Raw genomic sequence first — 26,556 nt, forward strand, 5'->3', positions numbered from 1 at the left:
CTGGCTAATCTCTGAAATATATTCCTATTTTGACGGGATTTTTTTGGCAGGTAGCTTATGTAATAAGGAGTAACTTAGGGTAAAAAAATAAAGTTAAATACCACGCGGACGAAGTCGCGAGTAAAGCTAGTAATAAAACTAGACTCGCGGTTGCGTGTCAAAGCCGAGTTTTAAGTACAATGGTCTATCCTGAAATGTATTTATAACAATATATAATATTATTTCTTATAACTTAGGATAATATATATACTGTAGCCTTCGCAAGTTCTAAACATGTTACTTGTCGGTTCCTATTTTATTATTAGTAGTAATTAGCAATCGAAAGTAATAATTGATATATGAGAACTGGCCAAGTTAGACCTTAGGCTACAGTATATTATCCTAAGTTATAAGAAAAACTTATATTTTATATTGTTATAAATACATTTCAGAACAGATCATTGAACTTGGCACCCATTTAGATCTTTTGTCGTAGAAGTCAACAATCAAGGCATATATCATAATATTAAACTCGGCTATCATTTCACATTTATGTTTTTGATGGGATATAATAATAAGAAAAGTAAAATAAACAGCGGGAGAGCTTAAAAAATTAAAAAATGAGAGTAGTAGTAAAATGAGAGTAAAAAATGACAAACTGAAGACGCCACATAATGAGATAAAATAAAACATTAATATTGTGTTTCACAAATTTTATTTTAAAACCATTAATACAATAATATTCTTTATTCGAATCTGAATCATAATTTATATATCTAATTAAATCTAGAACATAAAAATTGTTATACAACATTGTTCCCATTTTGTATTTTCAATAAATGTTTAATATTAAACAATTTTTCAACACACTTGCTCGTAAAGTGAATCGAATCACCGATATATAAAGCAGGTCTTAAAACACGTGTGCGTTATAGCGAATAGAGAAGTTATATTCCATAACCGCATTTATTTTTTTTAATTGGATTGTTTGGGCTATTGTCAGATGTGTAGCACCTGTAGCACTGCGACCTTACATAGATCTATTGTGCTCGCCCTTTTCAGAGTTCGCTACCTAGACCCGTCAGGGACAAGAATTGAAGGATATTCTTAGGAGCGATCGTTTTTATTCATCAATCATCATCATCATATCAATTTTAAGGTCTGTGGCAGGCAGATACTGCAAGCGACCTCGCATTATTTTCCTTTAGTTTTATCAAATTTTGAAGAGACAGCCGCGCGGCTATAACTTTTGATTTACAAAAGTAAAACAGTGATAAAGCAACAGTGTGCATCCATTTTAAGGTCTGTGGCGGCGACTAAGCGACCTCACGCTTGAGGCCCCCCTTGGGCCTAGGAAAGTTTTTAATTATTTAAAATTTAGTTATTCAGTTTTATTTATTTACATACATTTGCTCGAATTAAGAGAGTCATCAGTACTTTACGGAATTTAAATATATCCAAATGTTTATATAACAATTAGAATCACTCTCACAGTTCCCGTGAGTACAGCTTCCGCTGAGAGAAGCATCTCAAAGTTAAAATTTATTACGACCTACTTGAGAAGCACGATGAGTCAAGAGAAAACTGCGTTATCAGTTCTATCAATTGAAGCTGATACAGCGGGTAGTGTTAGCTATGACATAATCCTGAAAAGTTCAGTGAGGCCAAAAGCCTACAAGTTCATCTATTTTTATTTCTATTTGTGTAATTTTTATTATCATTTGATTAGCAATAAATCTCTTTCACTCATACATTAGTTTAACTATAATTCTGTTTCTGTAATTTAACGTTTTCTTGACTGAAAAAAAGGCATCGCGAAACCTAATTTCGCCGACGTCTTTACGTCGCCGACGTTTTATGGTTGAGTTTATTTACAATCAAGTGTGTTGAAAAACATCGTGCGATATACGTGCGTATTTAGCACACTCAGCTCTATTACGCCCTCGACCTCGGGTCGAGCTGAAATTGCGCCTCGTGTGTTATAATTATCATGAAGATGGATTTATATTTGTCTGATGTGTCGTGACGTGATGACTAGTTGATGATCTTTTCACATTTATATGTCATGTTCTGAGGCCTTCTGATGCTATTTTCAATAAATACCGTCGTAGCTCTAGGAAATATGTAACTCTAACTCGTCATAACACAACACAGGTTTGTGTACATTTGTCTGACGAGTCTTGACGCCCCGTTCCCACACCCCTCTGCTCTGAGTCTACTGGGATCAATGGCTTCTGATGAACAACAGAAGCCATCACAACACATTACGCATTACTAGTGTGAACGTTACCATACTAAATGTACTGAACGGATACCGTTCTGACACGTCATATTACGACACATCCAGTGGCGTAGTTAGGTAACCAAGGGCCTGGGGCAAAACCAAAAACATGGCCCCACTGCTCAGCAACCCACACACATTACAGTTTTATGAAAACGCACATATCGCTATCCGTCAAATTAACAACACTGCCAACTCACAAAGATTTTAGAGTAAATTCGAAGATATAACTTTCGAATTTCTCTCAACTTTGCCACGATTATAGTCGGGTTTCAACCTGTCATATTTATTTTGAAAATGGGAGAAATTTTGAAAAGTTCAGGTCGATCTAAATTTCCTGGTAAGGGTTCGAGGGCTCCCTGAGAGCCCCGGGACACTGCCCCGCCTAGCCCTCAGGTAGCTACGCCACTGGACATATCAGACAGCTATAAATCCAACTTAACACACTTATATCGTAATATACTATTATTGCCTATATAATTTTATGTGCGTTATGTCAGCACCATAATTACTTTCCACAATACAACTAAAGAACATTCCAAATTGTAAAACAATACAAACTAAAATAGAAACGCAGTACTAAAGCAATACCACCAACAATACAATTCTGTGAAACATATCGTTTCACAGTGTACCTGATATTTAATATATAAAATTTATAATCTTCTATCAATATTTCATTGAAAATATATGCAATTCACTTCTTAATTTTAGTGGTTGTATCACTTTATACCACTTATTAATATTAGACATATTAAGAGCACTCCTGCAGCAGTAAACGGTAGCACGAAAGTGTGTTCCACAAACTTACACTTCATGTAAAAACTACGTGTCAGTACTAAACTAGATCCTACACAATATATATATCGATATCAAACTTCTTCCAGCACTAAAATAACATATGTAATGCTGTTCTTATTATTGCTTTAAATTTAAACATATTTTATGTAACAACTAATTATTCTTTATTCTGAATACACAGCACTGCGTTTTAGAAAGACTTGGTGTCATCTTTATGAACACAAAAGCGAAATTAAACATATACATACGACTAAAATATAAGAGCTTGCTAAGTTTTCATGCGTGGAATAGGGATGCCCGAGATTTATCGATGTTTAGTAAACATCGACGTTTCTTCGAGGAGAGAGAGACAAGTTCTTAGCATTTTATGAATTGCCGTTCCATCACATAGCAGCAAGTTTCAACCAGATCTCAAGACTTATCACAACTACAGGTTTAACATAAGTGTAAAAAGCAAGTCAAAAGACTTGCAGCCTAAAAATACAATGACACTGATATCTAAATTATCGACATTTAGCGACACGACAGTTATCGTACATCAATATTTATAGAACAATGTTTTTTTAATATCGGTCATCCCTAACTAGTAGTACCTACACACCATCTATTTCCATAGGGGCTTCCATTAATCAAGCCACACAACTTCCATGATTTTTTGACTCCGCTGTCTTGTTCTTGTCACACCTGTCTAATATTTGTAACAAACCCCCTCTAGTGGACATCGCATACTGTGCAAATACATTTTTGTTTTTCGGTAATATTTCATACTTCTGTTAATAGTAAATGTCGTAGTGTTTAATGTTCGAGTTGTGAACTTGTTAAGGTTGGATTCTAAAGGACTTGTACTCAGAGCCGTAAAACATAAATAAAAAAAGTCCTACCCACCTCTTCACGAGTGACGAAATTTCTAGATGCCCCCTATATCAGTAGTTATGTCAGTAACTCTCAATTGCAATTGAATGAAATGTGATTACGATTTTATATAAACCATAGACTTTATAGCATGTCTGTATATGATCACAAAAATAGATTTTAATCTGTTTTAAATGAGAATTGTGAGCAAGCAAATTACATAATTAAATAAAAAAAAAACCCCGTATTATCAATACTAATTTAGAATTAAAAAGCCAACCAGGGAAATGCTGTTAATGCCTTAACTATAATAAAGAAATATGCAACTATTTGCTAAAACTACAATATAAAATAATTAAAACTAAATTTTAAATTGATTAAGAATTATACCTACTTATAATTTTGGCAACATTATAATAAAATGACGATTAATGAGGTCATGGTATAGTCTGTATTCAAAAAAGGGCGGGAAACACAAAGTTTGGCGGTCGTATTTTTGGAGTATTAAATTATTAATATTTGAATATTGATCAGATAAATTGTAAATAGTGTATTTTTCATTACATTTATCTATTATTCATTAGTTTATTAGTAGCAACAAAATTAGGTAAGTTTCTGTATTTTATTATATATGGACCCACCGGAGGACCTCGGGGTACCGCCCCCGAGGTCGCTCTACACGTAACTATAAGTAATAATGAAGATTCCATGGACACAGACTGTTCATTATTTATATTATTAACCGGGTCTTAACACGAACTCATTTTATGGCAAATATAGGTATTTACCTTTCTCGACTAGGTTGCACTAGCCGTGGTCACGAGCTGACTGGAATAACAGCGATGTCACTAGATTATTCAACGAAAGTTCGAGAAACACAGCAATCACGGTATCCGCACACTGCGAGTGCTGTGTGTCGCGAACTTTCGTTGAACAATCTAGTGACGGTAGATGAAAAAACTGCTGTCACCACACCACATTGACATCGCTGTTACTCCAGTCAGCTCGTGCCAAATGTAGTGAACATTTATGAATACATTAACCAAAACGTTATTAATTTTGTGTCAATACCTGTTAAATAAACCGCCATATTTTAGTGTTAACTGATACAAATCGCTAATTAATATTAATTACCGATTTTGCCTCAACACTATTTAAGAATCGCAAAAAAACTGGCAACAGATAATGCCAAATTTATCTCCGAGATAAAAAAACAGAGTATAGTACTATTTTTCTGACGGCGGAGTCACGGTTGTATGGTAACTCGTCTCCGACAATGGTGCCTATAAGTACACCGTGTGGTTTTTTTGGTAAGAATCACATACACCCCCTCGTCACCCCTCTGACAGGATGATTGTCATTTGAAGATTTTTCACACGATAAAAAAAACATTTCTCTATACCATATGCGCTGTAGAATGGTGCCGGTGACAGTTTCAGTAACGTTTCACTCTTGAAAGTAGCCGCGATTTACAAATTATGACTTAGTATTTCAGCTGTACCACATTTGTAATATATTAAATCATTAATAACTGTAGCAACTTAATTTTAACCCAGCCAGAATGTTCCAGTCTACAAATACAGGCGACTGTCAGCCGCACCGTGCTACAGTGCATATAGTATAGTTATATTTTATACAACGCGTAACAAAACGTAATGCTTACTCTCAATGTAGAAAGTTAAGTACAGATTATACTTCTGATGTAAGTAAATTGCAAATTGTAAGTAAATTGCTTAAAAGGTTTATACTTCAACTATTTATATTCTTATAATATAGAGTTGCCAACCGTCCTGTTTTCCCAGGACATGTCCTAGAAGTCCTGGGAAGTCCTGAATAGTTATAGCCTCTTATTTACTGATTGTCAACAGTATAATTTTATCAAATACTTTTTATTAAAACCTGATTATATTAATTGCTTGAATTTTACTACATATTAATATAATTATATGCAACACTATTACTGCGTTCTGTTTTTAAACTGAATGGGATTATTTTTTAAATTTGGGTTTGGCAACCCTATTTTGATAGTAATGTTGCTAATGTAAGTGATTACCGGTCGCCATTGAGTTAATGCAACACCAGACGGATTGCAGTAATTTCCTTTCCTGAATATCTTACCCTATAAAATTTATATGTATATAAAATTCTCGTGTTGCGGTGTTTGTTACAAAACTCATCCGAAATGGCTTTACCGATTTACCGTAGTAGGTGTCAGGCGGCCAACATCTATTTTTCAAACTCCTCTATAAGGTTACAAGGTCTATAAGGATAACTACCCCTAATTATTATTTTTATTTTTTGAAAATTTTCTTTTTTTTATGATTCCTCATTAAAAAATGCATATAAACCTAAATTTTCAATCTTCTACAATAAACCCCTAATTTTAATAGCGATTTTAATTGATATGGCAAAACGGGGGTCAATTATGAATTACAATCATGTAAGGATCTAACACACGACTATCAGAAGCTGAGGCAGTGTATTACACCCCAGACCTACAAGATCGTCTATCCCTGGTGTTTCACACGACCATAGGCTACGGTAGCCATCTATCATCAGATGGGCCGTATGCATGAATGCTGAATATCGTGGTACAATAAAAATACATCAGTATTCTGTGCAGAACACTGTTAGATTGCGTTAGTTCTGTTAGGCATTGTACAATTCACATGTCAAGAAGTAATATCAACGTCATCCATAAAAAAAAACTAGATATTAATATAAAATAAAGGTCTGCCTATAAAATTGAGAACACATTAAGACACCGTATCACACCTGAACGTCAAATATCATCAGAATCCTAGTTATGAATACTTTAAAAATTCTCCAAAAATAAAGCTGTTCAGGAAACATCTGGAACAAAAAGGAAAAAGTTTTGGTATATTTTTTTACTTTTTATATAGTCCTTAAGTATAGAATAGAATAGAAAGTCATAACAATTTGTTTTTTATCTACCACGTTCGGAAAGCTGTCTCATCACAAGAAAAACGAGCACTTGTGTGTTGCTCTCTTAAATAATCCTTGTAAGTTTACATTTACAAGTCGAAACGTGTGAATACAAACTACCAACCAGCACTATTTCCATTTTCTGGGTCAAATATAAATATATAATAAGATTAAATCCGTCGTAGTGATAAGAGCAGACCAGTCCCTACTAGCAGCACTCGTTCACGAGTATGACGGATGAGCCAGCCATCACTGCGCTCGACCATATTTTAGGGAGCCCAATGACCCGGCCCACCACGCCGCCACATGTCTGGACATTTTAGTGAGCATGACTACTCATTCCACTCGACCACGTCACAGCTACAAAATTACTATATGGTTATATATATAGTTATCCTTACTTATGATATAAATGCGAAAGTAACTCTGTCTGTCTGTCTGTCTCGCTTTCACGCCAAAACCATTGAACCGATTTAAATTAAATTTGGTACACAGATAGTCTAGACCCTGACAAAGGACATAGGCTACTTTTTAATGTGAAAAAAGGGATGCAAGGGGTTGAAAGGAAATATGAAAGGTTCTATGGAAGTATCGTCATTTTACGCAGACGAAGTCGCGGGCGCAGCTAGTAGTTACATATATAGTGCATCTGTCTGTGTGTATAGATTACACATAAAAACTGTCATTAGAAATCTATGACTGACCTTATTGTAAAATTTGTACTCGTTTGGCCGTGTTACCGCATCACGGGGTTACCTCTTCCCGCCGCGACCTGATTTACTGTTCCCTGCAGAAACAATTTTTATAAATAGATAGATAGATAGATAAAAAAAATATTCTCGTTAAAAGCACACACACACAAGGCACTGTAATAATAAGAACAAAAATAAAAACACAACAAATATACAGATAAGATAAAACGCAATACAGTTAATAAAAAAAAACGTCATGAGTAACGTAGTGTGTGTGCATAGCCCATATGCAAAAAGGCAGCACTTCAGTGTATTGTTTACTGCATACAAGCAACAAACCACTGATATTCAAGCACTGCCCAGAGACACGCGAGGACGCATGTTTTAAAACCACTAGTTATAATGATGACTTAGGCCCTGATGCTGGCCATCGATGGTTCAGGGAGAGAACCTCGACTAATAAACTCTCCAATGCCTACAATACTCACAATTACCTATCTCTTATTTGTTTTTATAATAATAAACTCCCTAAAAAATTTTCGCTCCAAACTCCCGCTACGTAACTGAGGTACATCCGTCAAATCTACTTGTCCATGTCATAAAGATTATTTAAGCCCCTACCGTTTCGTTTACTCTTACTCTTCAGGTTACTCTGTCTCGTTCAACACGCAAGTTTCTTGCTCGTTCTTCTTGTGATGAGACAGCTTTCCGAACGAGCGGTAGATTAAAAAATGTAATGACTATTCAAAAGTGCTTCAATGTAAGTTTATTTGAATAAATGATTTTCTATTCTATTATCTGAGTGCCTTAGATAAAAACATGATTATTGACTTTACCATTTTCAATTAATGGTGTTTCACACGATAGTTAACACATGTAACAAGACCACAGCTTCAAATCAGGCCTATTACATTATCATAAATAGTAATATAATAAAAAAACTATAATAAAACAAGTAATAGATACAACATATAGGCATAAAATATATAGAAAATTATTATCAATTGGTATAATAAAATAAATATGAAAAACAAAAGAGAAAATAAACTTATTGCATGCTTCTCAATTGGATCTATATACTGAACTGGACGGTAGGGAAAAATTATAGTATAAAAAATTGAGGTTCATAGGCAGCTAAAATGTCCTACATGAATAAATGATTTTTGAATTTGTATTACCTTGCGTAGCTCTTGTTCGGCGTGTGTTCCCCGCCCCTTCCACCGCGCGGGGGACGGCGGCTACTTCCGCCTTGCGGCTCCTCTTCGCCGGCGGTTGCTTCTTATTTGATTCTAGAATAATATATAATCATTGTAATCTGGATGTGAATTGTTAGTAAGATGAACTAATTATTCTATTGCTAGCAATAGAAATAGAAATATAAATAATCTTACTTCTAAATAATAAACTTAATATAAGCACTTTTGAATAGTCAAGTTTTTTTTATTCTACCGCTGTTTCGTCGCGAACTTTCTAGATTAATTTTATCGTTAGTTTTTTTTTTTTATATATACCCTCAATATCGATGTTTATTACTCGCAACGCATAGCAATAGCAGTCGCACAAGCTGCCATGCACCACGCCCAGTTGTATCTGTGACTACGGCGCGAGTGTATGTCTATCGTTTCGAAAATTATCTCTGCATTCAACCTCACCTCACGTCTTCAAAGACCGGATCTACCGAAGGTGGATGTTCATCGAAGGCATTAGCAGAACAAGGTACGTGTGTGCATTATATTTGCTATTGTCAACGAGTTTTTTAGAACATCGATTTATTCGTATACGTAATAGTCCCTATGTAGCATAAAGCCACCGCTATTTCGGATTGGTGCGAATGCTACATCTTTCTGGTGCCGAAACCCGGGACATTCCGCCTATTCGGGTTGTTGTGGTATTTTCTGGTTAAAGTGTAGGTTTTAATCTTACAGGCATATAATCGCTATAAAAGTAAATATATATATATCGATATAAATATCCTGTGATCAATTTATACGCTCGTATATACTACCGCACAGGTTAGGTATAAACCGTGTTCTTTGTGTTTACACAAATAGATAATTAATTTGTGTTTATTTTCTAATCGATACCTATCCTATCTTCACCCTACCTTCAAAGCGGTGTGAGCACGAAAACCGGTATTTGTTCTATTGTTCATCTAACAATTTATCGTATTTAATTTCTTTTTTTTTACTTATCATTTCGTATGAGTATATCTTACAATTATTATTTATCGTTTTATATTCACGCTCATACTCTAGAGATAGACCGAGGCGCTAACTAATTATAATTAATATTATAATATCACGCTTATTTTATTTCGGAGCGGACAAATTAATTAACTGTTTTATTTGGGATATTATAACAATTTTAAATTCACGCCTAATAGATTGGGGTTGACAGAGACTACAAATTTTTTTTTTTTTTTTTTTAATTTTTTATCGTGTTTAATTAAATCGTGTTTTTTTTTTTTATTAATTAACTCTTTTATATAATACAAATAATCATGTCACTTTTAACGAAGCACACTTCTCGTAAAGTAGGTACTTTGAAAAAATCGAAATCGAAATCTATCGATAATGATTATACTGTACAGGACTTAGCGTCATTGCGCAGAAAACGGACTATTGCTTATGAACGGTTGTCTAAGGCGTTGGAAATCGGTAAATTGGCTTTAAGTGATAATTCTCAGCTTGATTTGTTTTTATCATATCATCAGGAAGTTAAACAAATCGCATCAAACTTCGAAGACGCTCATTTTGTAATTATTCGTTTATTGGATGACGAGGAAATCGATGATAACGAAATACAAGAATCTTTTGATGATATATATTTTCAGGTGTTGTCAATACATCGTTCTTTAACTAAAAATGACTCGTCCCATATCCCAAAAGGCTCATCATCAAATATTCGTTTACCTAAACTCGTCCTCCCGAATTACTCGGGCAATATTAAATTATTTCCCGAGTATATTGATACATATAACGCATTGATACATAATTCTACTTCTCTTTCGGATACCGAAAAGTTTCATTATTTGATATCTTCTCTGAGCGGCGATGCATTGGCTGTAGTGAAGACTTTTCCTATGTCTCACGAATATTATCGGGATGCGTATGAAGCACTTGTTGCCCGTTATAAGTGTAAACGGACCTTAGCTTTCACGTGTTGGAGAGATATTCTCAGTATCCACTTTAAATATACTAACGCCTATGAATTTCAAAAATCATTAGATCAGTTTGAGGAGAATTTAAGTATTTTAAAAACACTTGACTTGCCAACTGCACATTGGGATTTCGTTCTAGTTTATCACATTTTGTCGAAATTAGATAAAGACCTACGCCGAAGTTTTGAAGAAAAATACTCTGACATTGAATTACCATCATATGATCAGCTCAAAAGGTTTTTGCGATCTAAATGCGAAGCATTACTGCGCGATACTCATTTTTTGGACTTGCATCAAACAAATAAATCTTTTCTCAAAACCGGTACGCCTATGCAGTTTCAGCCCAAACGGATGAACGTGTCACATACACTTATCGCCGCAACTGATGCCACACCCGCTGACAACAAAAGCGGTTTGTACTATGCAAAATGTTCATATTGCAATGAGACACATTCTATATCATCATGTCCCGACTTCCTTCAAAAATCACTTGAGGAACGTATGAAAATTGCCAATGACAAACATTGGTGCTTTAATTGTCTGAAGCCCTCTCATCAATTAAAAAACTGTACTTCTATTTTCTCGTGCCGCACTTGCAAACGTAAACACCACACCTTACTCCATCGCGATAAAACTATCGAATCAAATCCTATCTCATCTTTGGTTTCAAGGTCTGAATCAAATACAACTGTATTACTGGCAACTGCAATCGTTCAGGTTAGAGATGCTTCAGGTAATCTGCAATCGTTTCGAGCCTTATTCGATACGGGAAGTCAAAGCAATTTCATAACGGAATCGGCCATGAATCAGTTAAAGCTAAAACCACGTCATTCAAACGTGAGCGTTTCTGGACTGGGAGAAGCAGAAACTTCTATAACTGGAGGTATCACGTGTTCCATAGCTACTAACGATCGTGTTGTATTTGATACTGACATGTACGTGATTCGAAAAATTTGCGGTGATCAACCAATCGCTCATTTGAATACATCAAATTGGTCACACATTCAATCGCTGCCGTTAGCCGATCCTGGTTTCGATATTCCAGGACCAATCGATATCTTGTTTGCTGCGAACGTATTTGTAGATTCGCTTCTAGATCAACACCTCAAGGGTGGTGTTAATCAACCTACGGCGTTTAATTCTATTTTTGGGTGGTTACTGTTAGGTAAAACTTCATTGTCATCTCATACGCTTTTGCATTCAGTTCCAAATATAGATATCGATTTAAATTCTCTCGTTCAACGCTTCTGGGAGCTGGATTCCTTACCGTCTTCTTCAAGATTGACTCCAGACGACGAGTTATGCGAAAAGAAGTTTATTAATGATCACACTCGAGACATCTCTGGACGATACATGGTTCGCATCCCTTTCAAGGAAAATACGGAACCTATTTTTGAAGGTTCTCGAAATCTCGCTTTGCGAAGATTTTATGCAATCGAACGAAGACTTTCTCGAGATTCCAACTTGCGTTCTCAATACACAGACTTTATGAGCGATTACATTGATAGTGGACACATGTCACTTGTCCCAGCAAACGAAGTAGGTTTAGGAAATACTACATCCCTCATCATTGCGTTTTACGTCCTGATTCTACCACTACTCGTCTTCGAGTTGTTTTCGACGCTTCGGCAAAGGATTTAAATCATCGGTCCTTGAATGACACTCAACTCATCGGGCCTAAACTACAACCGAATATTGTATCAATTCTTTTGCATCTCCGGGAACATAAAATAGTTTTCATGGCTGACGCTCGACAAATGTATCGACAAATTCTTATATCCCCTGACCACCGTGACTATCAACGCATTTTTTGGAGAAATACGCCGAATGAGACACTTCAAGAGTATCGTTTGAACACAGTCACTTATGGGCTTGCTTCGTCTCCATATCTCGCATGCCGTACTTTACGACAGTTGGCTAAAGACTGGGGAAACTCATACCCGCTTGCTAAACAAATCATTTTATCGGATATTTATATTGACGATGTTGCTACTGGATTTCAATCACTAGAAGCTGCTCAAGAAGCAAAATCACAACTCATTGCTCTTTTTAGTCATGGATGTTTTCAACTTAGGAAGTGGATAAGTAATGATATGCGATTACTGTCGGATATTCCTAAAGAAGATTGTTTAATGGGTTCCGTATCGCTTGACAACACAGAAAGTGGCATTTTTAAAGTTTTAGGTCTCAAATGGGATCCCTCGTCTGACAGTTTCCTTTTTGAAATACAGTCTTTAGATCGACCATGTACCAAACGTTCGATTCTTGGCGAGCTTGCTCGTATTTTTGACCCCTTAGGCTTTCTTTCTCCTGTTACGATCCAAGCTAAATGCTTGATTCAGAAACTTTGGGTTCTCGGCGTCAGTTGGGACGAAACTCCACCTGTTGAAGTTGTTAACTCCTGGAATACCTATCGCGAGCAATTACCATTGTTAGGTGCACTCAAGATTCCACGGCGATTTACATGTACTGATGCGAGATCATGTGAACTGCACGGCTTCTGTGACAGTTCAGAGGCGGCTTATGGAGCAGTTATTTATCTACGTGTTTCTGATTCAAAAGGCAAAATCAATGTATTTCTTGTCTGTTCTAAAGCTCGTGTAGTACCTTTAAAACGTACCTCGTTACCTCGACTGGAACTCTGTGCAGCTGTACTTCTGTCGGACTTATATAAATTCGTACATGACGCGTCCATAATTAATATAAAAATTGATGCTACCTATTTTTGGTCTGACTCGACAGTCGTTCTTTCTTGGTTGCGCTCTCATTCTTCTCGTTGGGCCACGTTTGTAGCTAACCGTGTCAGTCATATTCAAGATATTACACCTGCTGAATGTTGGCACCATGTGTCCTCTGGAGATAATCCAGCGGACATATGTTCCCGTGGACAGTTTCCCAGTGAAATTGTCGGCAATGAGTTATGGTGGGCGGGACCTTCATGGTTATCGAAGGATTACACATTCTGGCCTCCTTCATCGATTACAATAACATATGAAGATAAAAGTGTTATGGAAACTGAAACACGAAAATCCATTGCTTTAACGTCAAACACTATCATTGATCCTACAAAGTCTGAAGATATAATCAATAGCTCGCTAAATCGTTTCTCATCATTGTCAAAACTTATTAACGTTTTTACCTATATTTATCGATTTATCAATAATACTCGCAACCCTAATCAGGCCAATCGTAATTGTTACCTGAATAACGTCGAAAGACATAATGCATTAATGCGTATTGTTAAACACGTACAAAATGAATCGTTTGTTAATGAAATTTTATGCCTTAAATCTCAAAAATCGTTACCTAAACCGTTTCGGAAACTCAATCCGTTTATCGATAATCAAGGTATCCTCAGGGTGGGCGGAAGAATATCGCGATCTGGTTTAGAATATGAACAAAGACACCCTGCTTTTCTACCATCCAATCATCAGTTAACGTCATTGATTATAGATTTTATCCATCGTAACTATTTACATCCAGGTATAAATACTACAAATTTTTTATTACTGCAACAGTTTTGGATCGTTTCCGCAAAACGTATCATACGTCGTCAATTAGCGAAATGTATACAATGTTACCGAACTAATCCACGACCTCTACAACCTTTTATGAGCAATCTTCCATCTTACCGTGTTAACCAAGTGAAACCCTTCTCGGTCGTCGGTGTGGATTTTGGTGGGCCTTTTAGAATAAAGCTTGGTTCTCATCGGGGTGCTAAGATAGATAAAGCATATCTCTGCTTGTTTATCTGTCTGGCCACTAAAGCGGTACACCTCGAGGTGGTGTCGACACTCTCCACTGAAGGCTTTGTAGCTGCTTTGCGTCGTTTCACAGGACGTCGTGGTAGATGTAATGTAATACATGCGGATTGTGGTACTAATTTCGTTGGTGCTAGAAACCAATTGTCAACTTTAATGGAGCAAGCGTCTAGTGCACAAAAAATTGAATTCAAATTCAATCCACCATCAGCTCCGCACTTCGGCGGGGTGTGGGAGATTCAAATTCGGGCAGCCAAATCTCATTTATATCGTGTGGTCGGTAATCAAGTTTTAACGTTCGAAGAGTTATCTACTCTTTTTATACAAATTGAATCAGTATTGAATTCACGGCCACTATGTCCCATTAGCTCTGACCCTAACGATTTATCAGTTTTAACACCTGGACATTTTCTCACTTTAGAACCTCTAACAGCTGTTCCTGATGAAGATCTATCAAATACTAAAGTTACTCGGCTTCATCGATGGCAATTGTTACAATCTTTTCATCAACATTTTTGGTTCAGATGGAAGCACGAATATCTTAATTCTTTAACGCAACGAGCCAAATGGACCAAAGATTCTAAACCGTTAAGTATCGGTTCGATGGTGATTATCAAAGACGATAATCGTACTCCATTGCATTGGCCTCTAGCTCGAGTTGTTAATCTATTGCCAGGAGCCGACGGAATCGCTCGGATTGCCATAATCCGAACCGCGAACAATCATACAATGCAACGACCACTAGTTAAGTTATGTCCTTTACCTATAGAGGATTAACCAAAATCGTTGTCTTTTAGATTTCTATTCTTTTTTTTTTTTTATATTTTTATTTTATTTATAGTTATAGTTTCTTTCATCGTCATTTCGTTTCTAAGATGTCTGTTTAACAATGTTACATTTTTTTTTTTAATAACCAGAAAATACCATAGGCATTTTGGTAGGCGGGATGTTTCGTCGCGAACTTTCTAGATTAATTTTATCGTTAGTTTTTTTTTTTATATATACCCTCAATATCGATGCTTATTACTCGCAACGCATAGCAATAGCAGTCGCACAAGCTGCCATGCACCACGCCCAGTTGTATCTGTGACTACGGCGCGAGTGTATGTCTATCGTTTCGAAAATTATCTCTGCATTCAACCTCACCTCACGTCTTCAAAGACCGGATCTACCGAAGGTGGATGTTCATCGAAGGCATTAGCAGAACAAGGTACGTGTGTGCATTATATTTGCTATTGTCAACGAGTTTTTTAGAACATCGATTTATTCGTATACGTAATAGTCCCTATGTAGCATAAAGCCACCGCTATTTCGGATTGGTGCGAATGCTACAACCGCTTATTCGGAATGCAGATTCATCACAAAAAGAATAAGCAAGAAACTTATGTGTTGCTCTTTTATATAAATATTGATTTACTTAACGTGACAACGTGACTTAGTACAATGTGCTAAGTCACGTTGATTTCCATCCGGTTTCTCTTGGAAACCATTATGACAAACTCCAGGTGAATGTCGTGGTGGAGAAACTGACCTGACCTCATGCCTATCATGGATGATATGATAAGCATGAGGTCAGGTGAGTTTCTCCACTGATGCCCCGTAAAACGTCAGCACAGACTGTAGCATCATTCCATTATCATACTTCTATTTCTAGTATATAATATTAAATAAAAATTTGGTTTTTTTATACCCGCTGGTAGCGATTACCGTAATTGGTTACAGTCGTGACATCTTGTTTATTATTATACTTGTATATGCATGTACAACGATAATAATAAACAAGATGGTGACTACATATTGTTACTATAACTAACTACTCGCCCCGGCTTCGCACAGCTGTACATGTATTATATATATAAACCTTCCTCTAGAATCACTCTGTCTATTAAAACGCTTCAAAATCCGTTGCGTTGTTTTAAAGATTTAAGCATACATAGGGACGGACAGACAGCGACAGCGACTTTAGTTTTATACTATGTAATGATATGTATAACAATGGTTATATGGTAATTACCTTTAAGAGACTTGTCTGGTGTTTCTGCGGCCAATTTTCTTTTACGTCCGCCTCTTTGGGTTGCGTTGTCCACTACCGATGCAGTCTGTACGACAAATAAATGTTATATATAAAACTAGCAGGTCCCACAGACTTCTTTCCGCCTCAAAATTAAGTATGTCAAAGGTTTTTTTGAAGTGTCTTGATAGTGAGTGTAGAGTTCAAATCATCATCAGCCCACTGCAGCCCACTGCTGGACATAGGCCTCTCCCAAGAGTTCAAATATTAGTAAACTATTCAGTTTATTCAATTGGTTGTTACATTGTCTTATCATTAACACTCAAAGCGGAGTCGTAATACAGACTGGTTTTAAACTAAAATTAAATCTAAATTATGTGGAGACAAACTTATAGAAGGGTACCGAAAGTGATCTCTTCTCATACTATTACATAAACAAGCAGACATATATATAGACATAAATCTGAATAAACTACCTGCCGAGGTTTTCTCACGAGACTACAGCATGGGGTTTTTGATGAAGGGTATATTAAGGTTTCTTAAGGGTCGGCAACGCGCACGTGACACCCTCTGGTGTTTCAGGCGTCCATTATATAGCGTCCCATAATATGTATAGAATTTACTAATGTTTTATTAATTTACACAAAGAACAAAAATATACATTACCTTCCTCCCTCTGGTAGGCTTAGCTTCCTGTTTTTGTGTTACCGACGCGTCTTGCTCAGCCTTCCTGGACCTTGCAGGCCGTGATTTACTCTTCCCTCCATCACCTGCTCCTTTACTAACATCTTTGCTTGTATTCGCTACTGCTTTCTTCTGTCGCCCACTTGTTTTACTTTCCACATTTTTATTGCCTTTAGCTTTAGATTGTGCTATGTCGTCGCTCTTAGTTTTTCTAAGTTTACTAGGCAGGTCTTGTTCCACTGTTGTTTTTCTTTTACGAGTTGTAATAACTTCAGAGATTGTGGTGTCAGCATTAACTTTTCTCGCTCCGCGCCCTTTCTTAATTGGTGTGACGACGGGTTTCGGTTCTGATTTCTTCACACGAGATTTATTTTTTTCCAAAGATTCGTTTTTCCCACGGGCTTTAGACTTACTGGTTGCAATTTCTTCCGATTTAATGTTTTTTCCACGAGTTTTAGTTTCTTTTACTTCAACAATAGCTACAGTTTTCCTGCCTCTAGTCTTAGCGCTCGTGTTTACAGCTTTACTCTGCGGTTCAGCTTTCTTGGCGTTAGGCTTATTTGGTACTTTTTTATTATTTTTCAATTGTGGTTGAGACTTTCCAACATTAGTTTGACGCCCTTTTGTGGCTCTGGATTGCCGTGGTAGTGGTTCTGCTGCTTTGGATGATTTCGGAGATTCTACTTTCTTTCGTTTACCTTTATTCTCGACATTTCCTATGGCGTCACTAACAGATGCTTCATTGTTACGCATTCTTCGCTTGGTTTCTGGCTGTGCTGTCTTTGAAACAACTTTAGCCTCCTTAGTTTCCTTGCGCCTAGTATTGGCGGCTCGTGGTTTCAATTGTGGTGACGGCTTGCTCACCACAACACTCGCTTTTTGAACTTTAGCTCTAGTTTTTTTTGGAGTTTTCACTATACTCGTTGCAGTTTCGTCTTTCTGTTGGCGAGTTATTCTTTTCTTTGGATTCTCTTTAGGAGACGCTTGTACAGGTTTCTGACCGATCTTTCCTTTTCGCGTTGTAGACTTAGGAATTGGAATCGGTTGTTTCTTAGTAATAACAAGAGAAACCCTTTGTTTTTTAGGGGTAGGTTGCGAGTTGTCGTTCTTATTCCCTCTAAGCGCCCTCGTTGTCCTCACTCCGGGACTTTTTACTATGATTTCGGAAACTCTAGGTTTCTTTGGTGACAATTTAGCAACTTTTACGTTGCTTTCCACTAATTTAGTTCTCGTAGTCCTTCTTCCTTTAGGTAACTTTATTCCCACAATAACTGGTTCCTGAATTGACCTGGAAATAAAAAAAAACTACTTATAATTCTATAACTACTATAGATTTTTAGTAACAATAGTATTTTTGTAGTTCCACAAGCTACGTCAATGGTACTCTGTGGAGCTACTCAAATCTTCAAAGCAAAAAGATAATTAACCCAATACAAAAAAATCACCCTTGACTAGATTTCTTTGCAAATCGGGATTTATGCTTGACTGAGATAATAAGTTTTCATAACACAAAATACAAGTACCTTGAGGAGCTTATATATAGAGGATAACAGGAATTTGGAGTGACTATAATATCTATATACAGTGGACGCGCGGTAATCCGGCCCCCCTTGTAATCCGACAATGTCTATTATTTGTTATTGAATATTACTTTGACAATATACTTCTTCAGAGTGCATATACATACATATATATATATAACATAGAATCTTATCACTGGATCTGTAATTTGTCGGATTACAAGATACTCTTTTGTAAAAAATTCCGGACTATAAGCAGGGGACCCTTAAGCAGCACTCTATAATCCGACAAATACGATGGTCCGACACTGCCCTGCAAAACATTTGTCGGATAACCGGGGGTCCACTGTATGTATATTATATACATACAGAGGACCCCCGGTTATCCGAATTAAAGAATCATCATTGGATCTATAATTTGTCGGATTACAAGGTAAAAAAATTCGGACTATAAGGGGTCTTAGGCAGTACTCTATAATCCGACAAATTCGTTAGTCCGACACTGCCCTGCAAAATGATTGTCGGACTACCGGGGGTCCACTGTATTATATATTACAAACACTTCCTGTTCCGTTTACTATAATTACTATTATTATATGATGGATGTGTTTATTTCATGTTTAAAAAATGTGCCTCAGCAAATATATGAAAAAAATTTAAGTACCTATATGAACAAATATATTTGGTTTAGCTATACTGTATCGTACTGTGGAATGATACTTACGTGACATGAGTTTCGACAGCTGCGATGGGTGACACGCGGCCGAGCTCAGATGCGTTCATCGTCAGGTTGCGACCCTTCACCGGAGTCGAATGCACCACCACGCGCTTCTTTATTGGCAAAACGTTTGACCTGCTCTCATTCCTGGTCTTGTCTATAGAAACTTCCACTAGGGACCTCTTCTTGATTGGCAAAGTATGAGCACTGTATAATTCCGATGCGGATTTCTTGCGATCCGACGCCTGTGTGGTCACGCTTTTTGTAATCGTACTATTGCGTACTCTAGACTGGCGGAAAGGAGAATTGCCTTCCACGGTATCTGTCGCTAATTTCTGCAACTCGCGAGTTAAATTTGATTTTGTAACGTTACTAGCAGGTGTTTTATCTTTATACAGTCGATTTTGCAACTCTTGCTGCAACCACTCCTCAACATTATTGGTTATCGCATCCATAGACAAGTGCAGTGATTTAGCAGCAGATTTGCGTGATTTTGCCTTGGAATCTTTCTTTATAAATGTTTTAGAGTATACAGCCTTTATTTGTGGCTTACCAACTAAACGATCGAACAGACTGTCTGCATCTTTACGAGAGTTATTTGACAAATTAAACAGCTCCTCTACGCCGCTGACGTCGTTCAAGTCGTCTCGCTGCTGCCGCCGCTGGCGGAATATACCGCGCACTCCTCTCACATCGGTCAAATCGTTCTTAGGTGATTTTTTCTGCAGGGCTCCTTTAACGCCCGAAACGTTCGTCAAATTATTAGCAGGACTATTCCTGCTAAATAATTTTTTCACGCCTCGAACATCAGACAAATCATTTCTCGGCGATTTGTTCTTCCTTTGCGATTGGAACAAAGATTTCACACCAGACACGCGTCCTAAGTCATTTTTAGGGGATGCTGCAAATACTCTTTTCACTGCAACGTCGCTCAAACGATTTTTAGGCGACTTAGCGAATACTCTTTTTACACCTGTAACTTGGGACAAATCATTCTTGACCGATTGTCTGGTTCGTGGTGTTCGTAACAAGTTTTTGACACCACTGACGTTCCGTAAATCATTGTCAGGGGTTTGCTTACGGAATAAACGTTTTATGCCAGTCAAGTTAGGGCTATTGTTGGGAGTACCCAACGGACTAACAAATACTTCAGGGGAATAACTTCCCGTCTGTTCCAATAAGGAGTTATCTGGCGTCCGTCCCGTTATAGCGACTGTGTTACGCGTCGGGCGCTTAACTATAACAATATCGTCATCATCATCAAAGAGCTGTTTCCTTGAAAACTCTGACATACTCTGTGACAATTTCCTTTTAACAGGACTGTTGAATAATTGTTTCACAATATCAGAAGCGTTCAGATCATCTATTATAGATCGTTTGGACTGTGGCTTTTTGGCAGTAGAATGTTTGTTTTTGACAGCTTCCTGTATTAATTTCACGCCACTTTTTGGTGTTACTATTTCCTCGTTTACAGGACCTTCGTATTTATCGTATGAATTTGCTAACGAGTCCTTACTTAAACGAGTACGAAGTTTTCTGGAACCAAAGCTCAATGATTTAGATAGAGGAGCGGGACGGCCTCTTTTTCGCCCAGAAGGTATGACGCCAATAGTCTTTCTTTTAACAATGATTGACGAACGACCTTTCTTCCTCGATTTGGGAGACCTTTGCGACGCCAAAGAACTTTGACTAGAATCCAACAAACTTTGTATACTCAATACCGGAGTTCCAGCTTCTTCAGGGCTATTTCTGTTTTCAGGCGTACTTGTACCTTCACTGTGTTTAGTGCTTCTGCGAGTCGATACGTTCGTAGTACTTTTCCTTGTACTTTTGTCAGCTGGGCTAAACAATTGAGATTTGTTAGGCCTACTCAATCTTTTCGATGATTTAGGCGACACGTCCTCCATTTCAGTGCCATCTTCAGAGGATATAAGAAAATCACTGTCGTTAATACGTGACCGACTTCGCGAGGCCCGAGAGATTCTTGTGCTGTTAACTGGGATAGACGTTTGGGCGTTTTCCGGCGTTGTTAGTGATTTCGACCTTCGATTGCTTCTTGTTGAAGACTGAGAATCATTTTTGGATTGACTTCGGGATATATTAGGACTGGATTGGGACCTTGAAGTCGACGTTCGCTTAGGTTTCTCAACATACGGTGTACTTGAGCTCAAGAATGCTGGATCAATTGTAGATCTCGTTTTCCTTACGTTACTTTGTGGAGTGCCAAAAGTACCACTGTTTGTTGTCCGAATAGAGTCATACACGGAAGAGTTAACAGATTGTGTGGAATCTACCGACACGAGATCTACGATGGAATAAGATTCTAGATTGTTCCGACTCGGCGAACGAGGACTCAGTGTTTTAGTTCTAAATGCAGATGCAACTGTTGTGTTGTAGCTGTCATCAGACAAGGACTTGGTAGTTCTCTGTGAATATCTGGTACTTGGTTCCAAATTTTCTGATCGTAGAGCGCTCTGCAGTATAAGACTTCCGCGTGAGGACTTTCTAGTGCGCGGCGACTCAGGGGTCAATGTACTCTGATTACGGGAAGTGGAAATTTTGGTAGGCGTGCCTAAAGTCTTTTCGAGAATCTTGCTACTTCGGGAGTGAATAGATTTCCTAGGAGATGGAGATTGTATACTAGGCGTTTCAGAGTAGCGTAAAGTCAAGTCATCCTCACCATAAGAACTACCCGTGTCATGTTTGGAATATGTGGTGTCACTAATCATAAAAACATCTTCTGAATCTTCATTATGGTTCTCCAAGTTGCTCAAGTCAAATTTAATTGATTCTGTTTTCCTGACGCTTTTCTTTGCAGAAGGATCTTTGAGTGCAGACTTTTTAGGAGTTGGCAGTAATGGCGAGGTCAACACCTAACGCAGGACATGCAAACAAAACTTATTAATAAAAATAAAATTCCAAGATTTCTTCAAAATATTCATATTAATAGTACCTCTATTAGTATTCACATTTAGTAGAAACCTAGTGGCCACTTTGCCAAATTGAATATGATTGTTAATGAAAACCATATTGATTAACAATTTGCTACGATTTAGAGAAAATAATAGATGTGGATGGTGACATTGTTTTAAATAATTTATAATTTACAAATAAAAATAATACTATTGATTAGTTCAGAGAGATTACAAATAAATGTTACATTACAAGCTATTTATATTTCTCTAATCACATACCCACATTTACTGTTATTAAGTGCAATTTGAACTACTGTCTGTTTTATTCTGAGGTGTCTATAGGTGTTCATAATTATTACTATTACTATCTTATTCATGAATAATTACTCACCGACTGATCAATTGGAGAATTTCTAGTCCGCCTGCTGCTTCTGATTGATGATGATGATACAGTACTGTTTGGAGTATTTCTATTTACTGACATCCTATTTTTAGGTGTTCCTGCAGTCTCCTTCGATATTCTGTTATAACTGCCGCGCGGAGTCTTGCGCACTGGACTTGATTTCTTTACAAGTAATGTTGGAGTCTTGGGACTTTTCTTTGCATTTTTAGGGCTCGGAAGATTCTTAGGTGTATGACCCGTCATCAGCATGATAGCTGCTTGCTTTGTATGATCTAAAAACATGACTTGTTTTATGAGTAATGTAATAAAAAACATGTTAATATTAAATATTTCGAATTATTGCTAAGGCAGATAGCATAATACAAAGATAAATGGATTGTACTTAAATTTTAAGAACCCTCTGAATCAAAATCATTAAACAAAAATTATCAATACAGAACGACTTACCAATTTTTAATGGGGCTTGGATCTTCGTGACTCTTATCTTCTGGGCGCTCTGCGCTTTCTTCAACACAGTCATCCGCAATGGAGTGGCCTTTTTAGCCGACACGACCCTCCTGGGAGCCAGCACCGGCACCGGAGTTTGTAACTTCACACTTTTTCTTGGACTCGTCTTCCGAGATTCGATCCAAAGCGTCGCTTTTGTGGTGCCCTGCAGGTTGGCTACTGGACTCTTGGCGCTCGGCCTCGCGTTAGATTTACGCTTGGATTTATCACTTTCGGAATTGACAGAAGTGTCTAACTCATTGTTAGAGATTCTTGGTCTTTTGTTTGTTTGTGCGTATGAACGCGGCGTACTGTGCTGATCTGCAATTATAATTATTTTTAAACATTGTTGTAACTCTGTTTCTAAATATATTTAATAACATTTTTACTTCATTTATATTTGCTATAGTATATGGGGCCGTTCAAGTATTACATAAGCACTATGGCGGGGATCTTAGCTTTGCTTATTTTGAATGACATGGGGGGTCTAGATGATGATCACGTCATAGGTAGTTATTTACTTTTTTTACGCAAAAGCCAACCAACATTGTGTTTGATAAAAATAACAATTTCCAATGAATGTATATTAATTGGAAAATGTTTACGTAATCATGAGGGAGGGGGTAAGAGCTTTGCTTACTTTTGCTGGCAAGGGGGATGCGGGGTAAATAATTGTAATAAAACTGGTTACCTAATACTTGAACGGCCCCTATGTAAGAATAATAATAACACTGACAAGTATTATCACTCACCATTAAGTTCGGTAGTATCTCTTCGTTGTGGTTGTACAATTGCCACTTGTTTACCGCCAGCACTAGCTGAAATTATTATTATTAATTGAGTTATAAAAATATATAAACGAAATAATTGAAAAGAATTAGAGGGAACATATTAAAACCAAGAGAGAATGCATAATAATTCGCTTTAAAAACTTTACTGACTTATGGGTCGAAATAGAAAACTGTCTATTGACAATAAACTACTGATTTATAAGTCCATTCTAAAATTTGTATGGACATACGGCTTACAACTTTGGGGAAGTGAATCAAAGTCAAATATCGACATCATTCAAAGGGCCCAACATATTATATTGAGAACAGTATCGGGTGTCCCTTGGTACATCACCAACAATGAAATTCACAAGGAACTTGGCATAGTGACAGTAAAGGAGGAGATCCTCAATTGTAAAGACAAATATAAAAAGCGACTATGTAACCACCCAAATCAACTGGCTGCTCAATTACTACAAATACTTTACCCCAAGCGACTAAAAAGAGACGATATTGTGTAATATTTGCAGTATGCTTAAAGAGTAGATTCTCCTGCTGGGGTGGACACTCTATTAATAGATCCCACATCCAAAAAATCTGCGCATAGTTCTGAAACTGATTGCAGATAGGAGTAAAAAAAAAAAAAATTTACTTCTACCCTGAATAGCAGAATGATTATTAAAATATGACTTTTTGTTTTCATATTAATTGCTCAGCAAAATTTTAGCAGATTTGTTGTGTGAATCTGTCAATGGGAGAGAACTGTACCTCCAGAGAGGAAACCGTCTCATTTTACTTTACTGCAAAATGTTAGAAATGAAGATATTTTTATATACATTAAAATACCTGAATAGAAATATATATGTAAAAATGTAAAATGTATAAAGAGCGATGGGTGAGTCCATATAAGAGTGGCACCCGTGGCAGTGCTCACCGGGCATGGAGGCGCGGTGGCGCATCTCGAGCGCGAGGTGGAGCGCGGGGTCGCGCGGGGGCGGCGGCGCGGGCGCGGTGCGGCGGCGCGGGCCGCGGGCTGCGCTGCGGGCCGCGGGCGGCGGCAGCGCGGGCTGCGGCGCGGGCCGCGCGGCGGCGGGCCTGTCGTACTCCCAGCGCAGGCGGCGGCCGCCCAGCGCGATGGTGTCCCCGTGCCGCAGCGCCGCCACGCTCACGCCGCGCCCGTTCACCAGCGTCTCCCCGGTGCTCACGTTGCGCACCACCGCCTGTCGACCGACCGCCGCTCGCTTTATGCGCTATATTCGTAAGCTTGTCAATGAAGGACGAGGTAATCGGGACCTAAATCCCTTTACCCCACATTTTTTTTTATCAAGAAGAATATCTTAGTGAATCGTCTTCTATGGTCTTGAGTCTTGATTGCTAGTCAATATTGGTCTCTTGCGAGGAACTACCGATAGCTTCAATTATTATCTTATTAATAGAATAAATAAAATTTAATCAAATCTACAATAGGAACCTACCTTTGACATGGTGATATAAAATAACAAAAAAATATAACAATACAGTTCTATTATTTACTACCACAAATGGTATTAATGTTAATAAAATACATAATCAAAAGCTATTATAACCTGATTAGCATGTACGACGACCGTAGCATGGTGGGGACAGACAGAGGGCAGCATCACTCTGATGTTGCAGGCGGGGTCGCTGCCCAGCGTTGCGAGCCCCTCCGGCAGTGGGTACCGCTTCACATCACGACCCTGACGGTCCAGCACCACCAGCCGCCCGCCAGACATCACTATAACAAATAGTTGCTTTTTAATAATAATAATGTTAACACACACTGCACTTACTTGGTTTCGGCCCGTAAGTGTGGTAAAAAACCAGTAAAAGCTGAGACAATGCGACAATAGTATAAATAATAATAATAATAATAATTTATTTATTTGCTTGCTACATGGTAAATTTGAGATATTAAGAAATTGAAAGATTAGCTATTTCAACGATTTGATAGTTAAAGCGGGACAAGGAAACTCAATAACATAACCTAGTAGGTCTGAATGGACCAGAGTCATAGCATTGGCACTATGGACAATTATAGGGCGCTTCTATAAATGAACTTTATTGTACGATTACTATTATTATTACTTATACTATTATTATACCTTGTAAGAAAATATATGTAGTTAATTATATAAGTAGGGGTGCAATTGTAGAAATCCACGGTAATTTCGTATTCACGGCAATATTTTTTACATTATAGAAGATCGCGTTTGTTTTATACTACACTACGGATGTTGTGATATTTTTTCCCGCCACTGATGCCTGTTTTGAGGTTACCTTATCTAAAATGTCAATTCGACAATTACTATTCCAAACCACTTTCAAAAACCAGTAGATCAAATTATTACATACAAAATGCAATACAAAAAATGCATGTGTACAATAACAACAACGGAAACTAAGCTCTTACAAACTACACAACTCACCTAAACAACTTTATCAGAAATCACGTTTCAACACAAAATAATAATAAAATCATACTCAATTCAAACACAAAAAATAGTAATAGCGACAAACTGATATTTAAAAATAAATCACATTAAAATTAAGTCACAA

General features: G+C 37.4%; 1 protein-coding gene across 1 annotated transcript; it reads right to left on the bottom strand.

Moving 5' to 3' along the window:
* Positions 1 to 6,196: 6,196 nt before the first annotated feature.
* On the bottom strand, positions 6,197 to 25,733 carry LOC131855681 (serine/arginine repetitive matrix protein 2-like). The gene is made up of 12 exons (XM_059206980.1): positions 25,566 to 25,733; positions 24,914 to 25,199; positions 23,962 to 24,027; positions 23,295 to 23,530; positions 23,171 to 23,258; positions 22,712 to 22,995; positions 19,412 to 22,278; positions 17,150 to 18,455; positions 16,487 to 16,571; positions 8,730 to 8,840; positions 7,564 to 7,631; positions 6,197 to 6,766 (listed from the first exon to the last, which is right to left on the bottom strand). The coding sequence occupies exons 1-11, from the start codon at positions 25,731 to 25,733 to the stop codon at positions 7,612 to 7,614; spliced, it is 5,517 nt and encodes a 1,838-aa protein (XP_059062963.1). The 3' UTR covers positions 6,197 to 6,766; positions 7,564 to 7,611.
* Between the last annotated feature and the right edge of the window lie 823 nt (positions 25,734 to 26,556).

Source organism: Achroia grisella, unplaced genomic scaffold (assembly GCF_030625045.1).
Source record: "Achroia grisella isolate CSIRO2021 unplaced genomic scaffold, CSIRO_AGI_Agris_v1 utg1462, whole genome shotgun sequence".
Lineage (NCBI taxonomy): Eukaryota > Metazoa > Arthropoda > Insecta > Lepidoptera > Pyralidae > Achroia > Achroia grisella.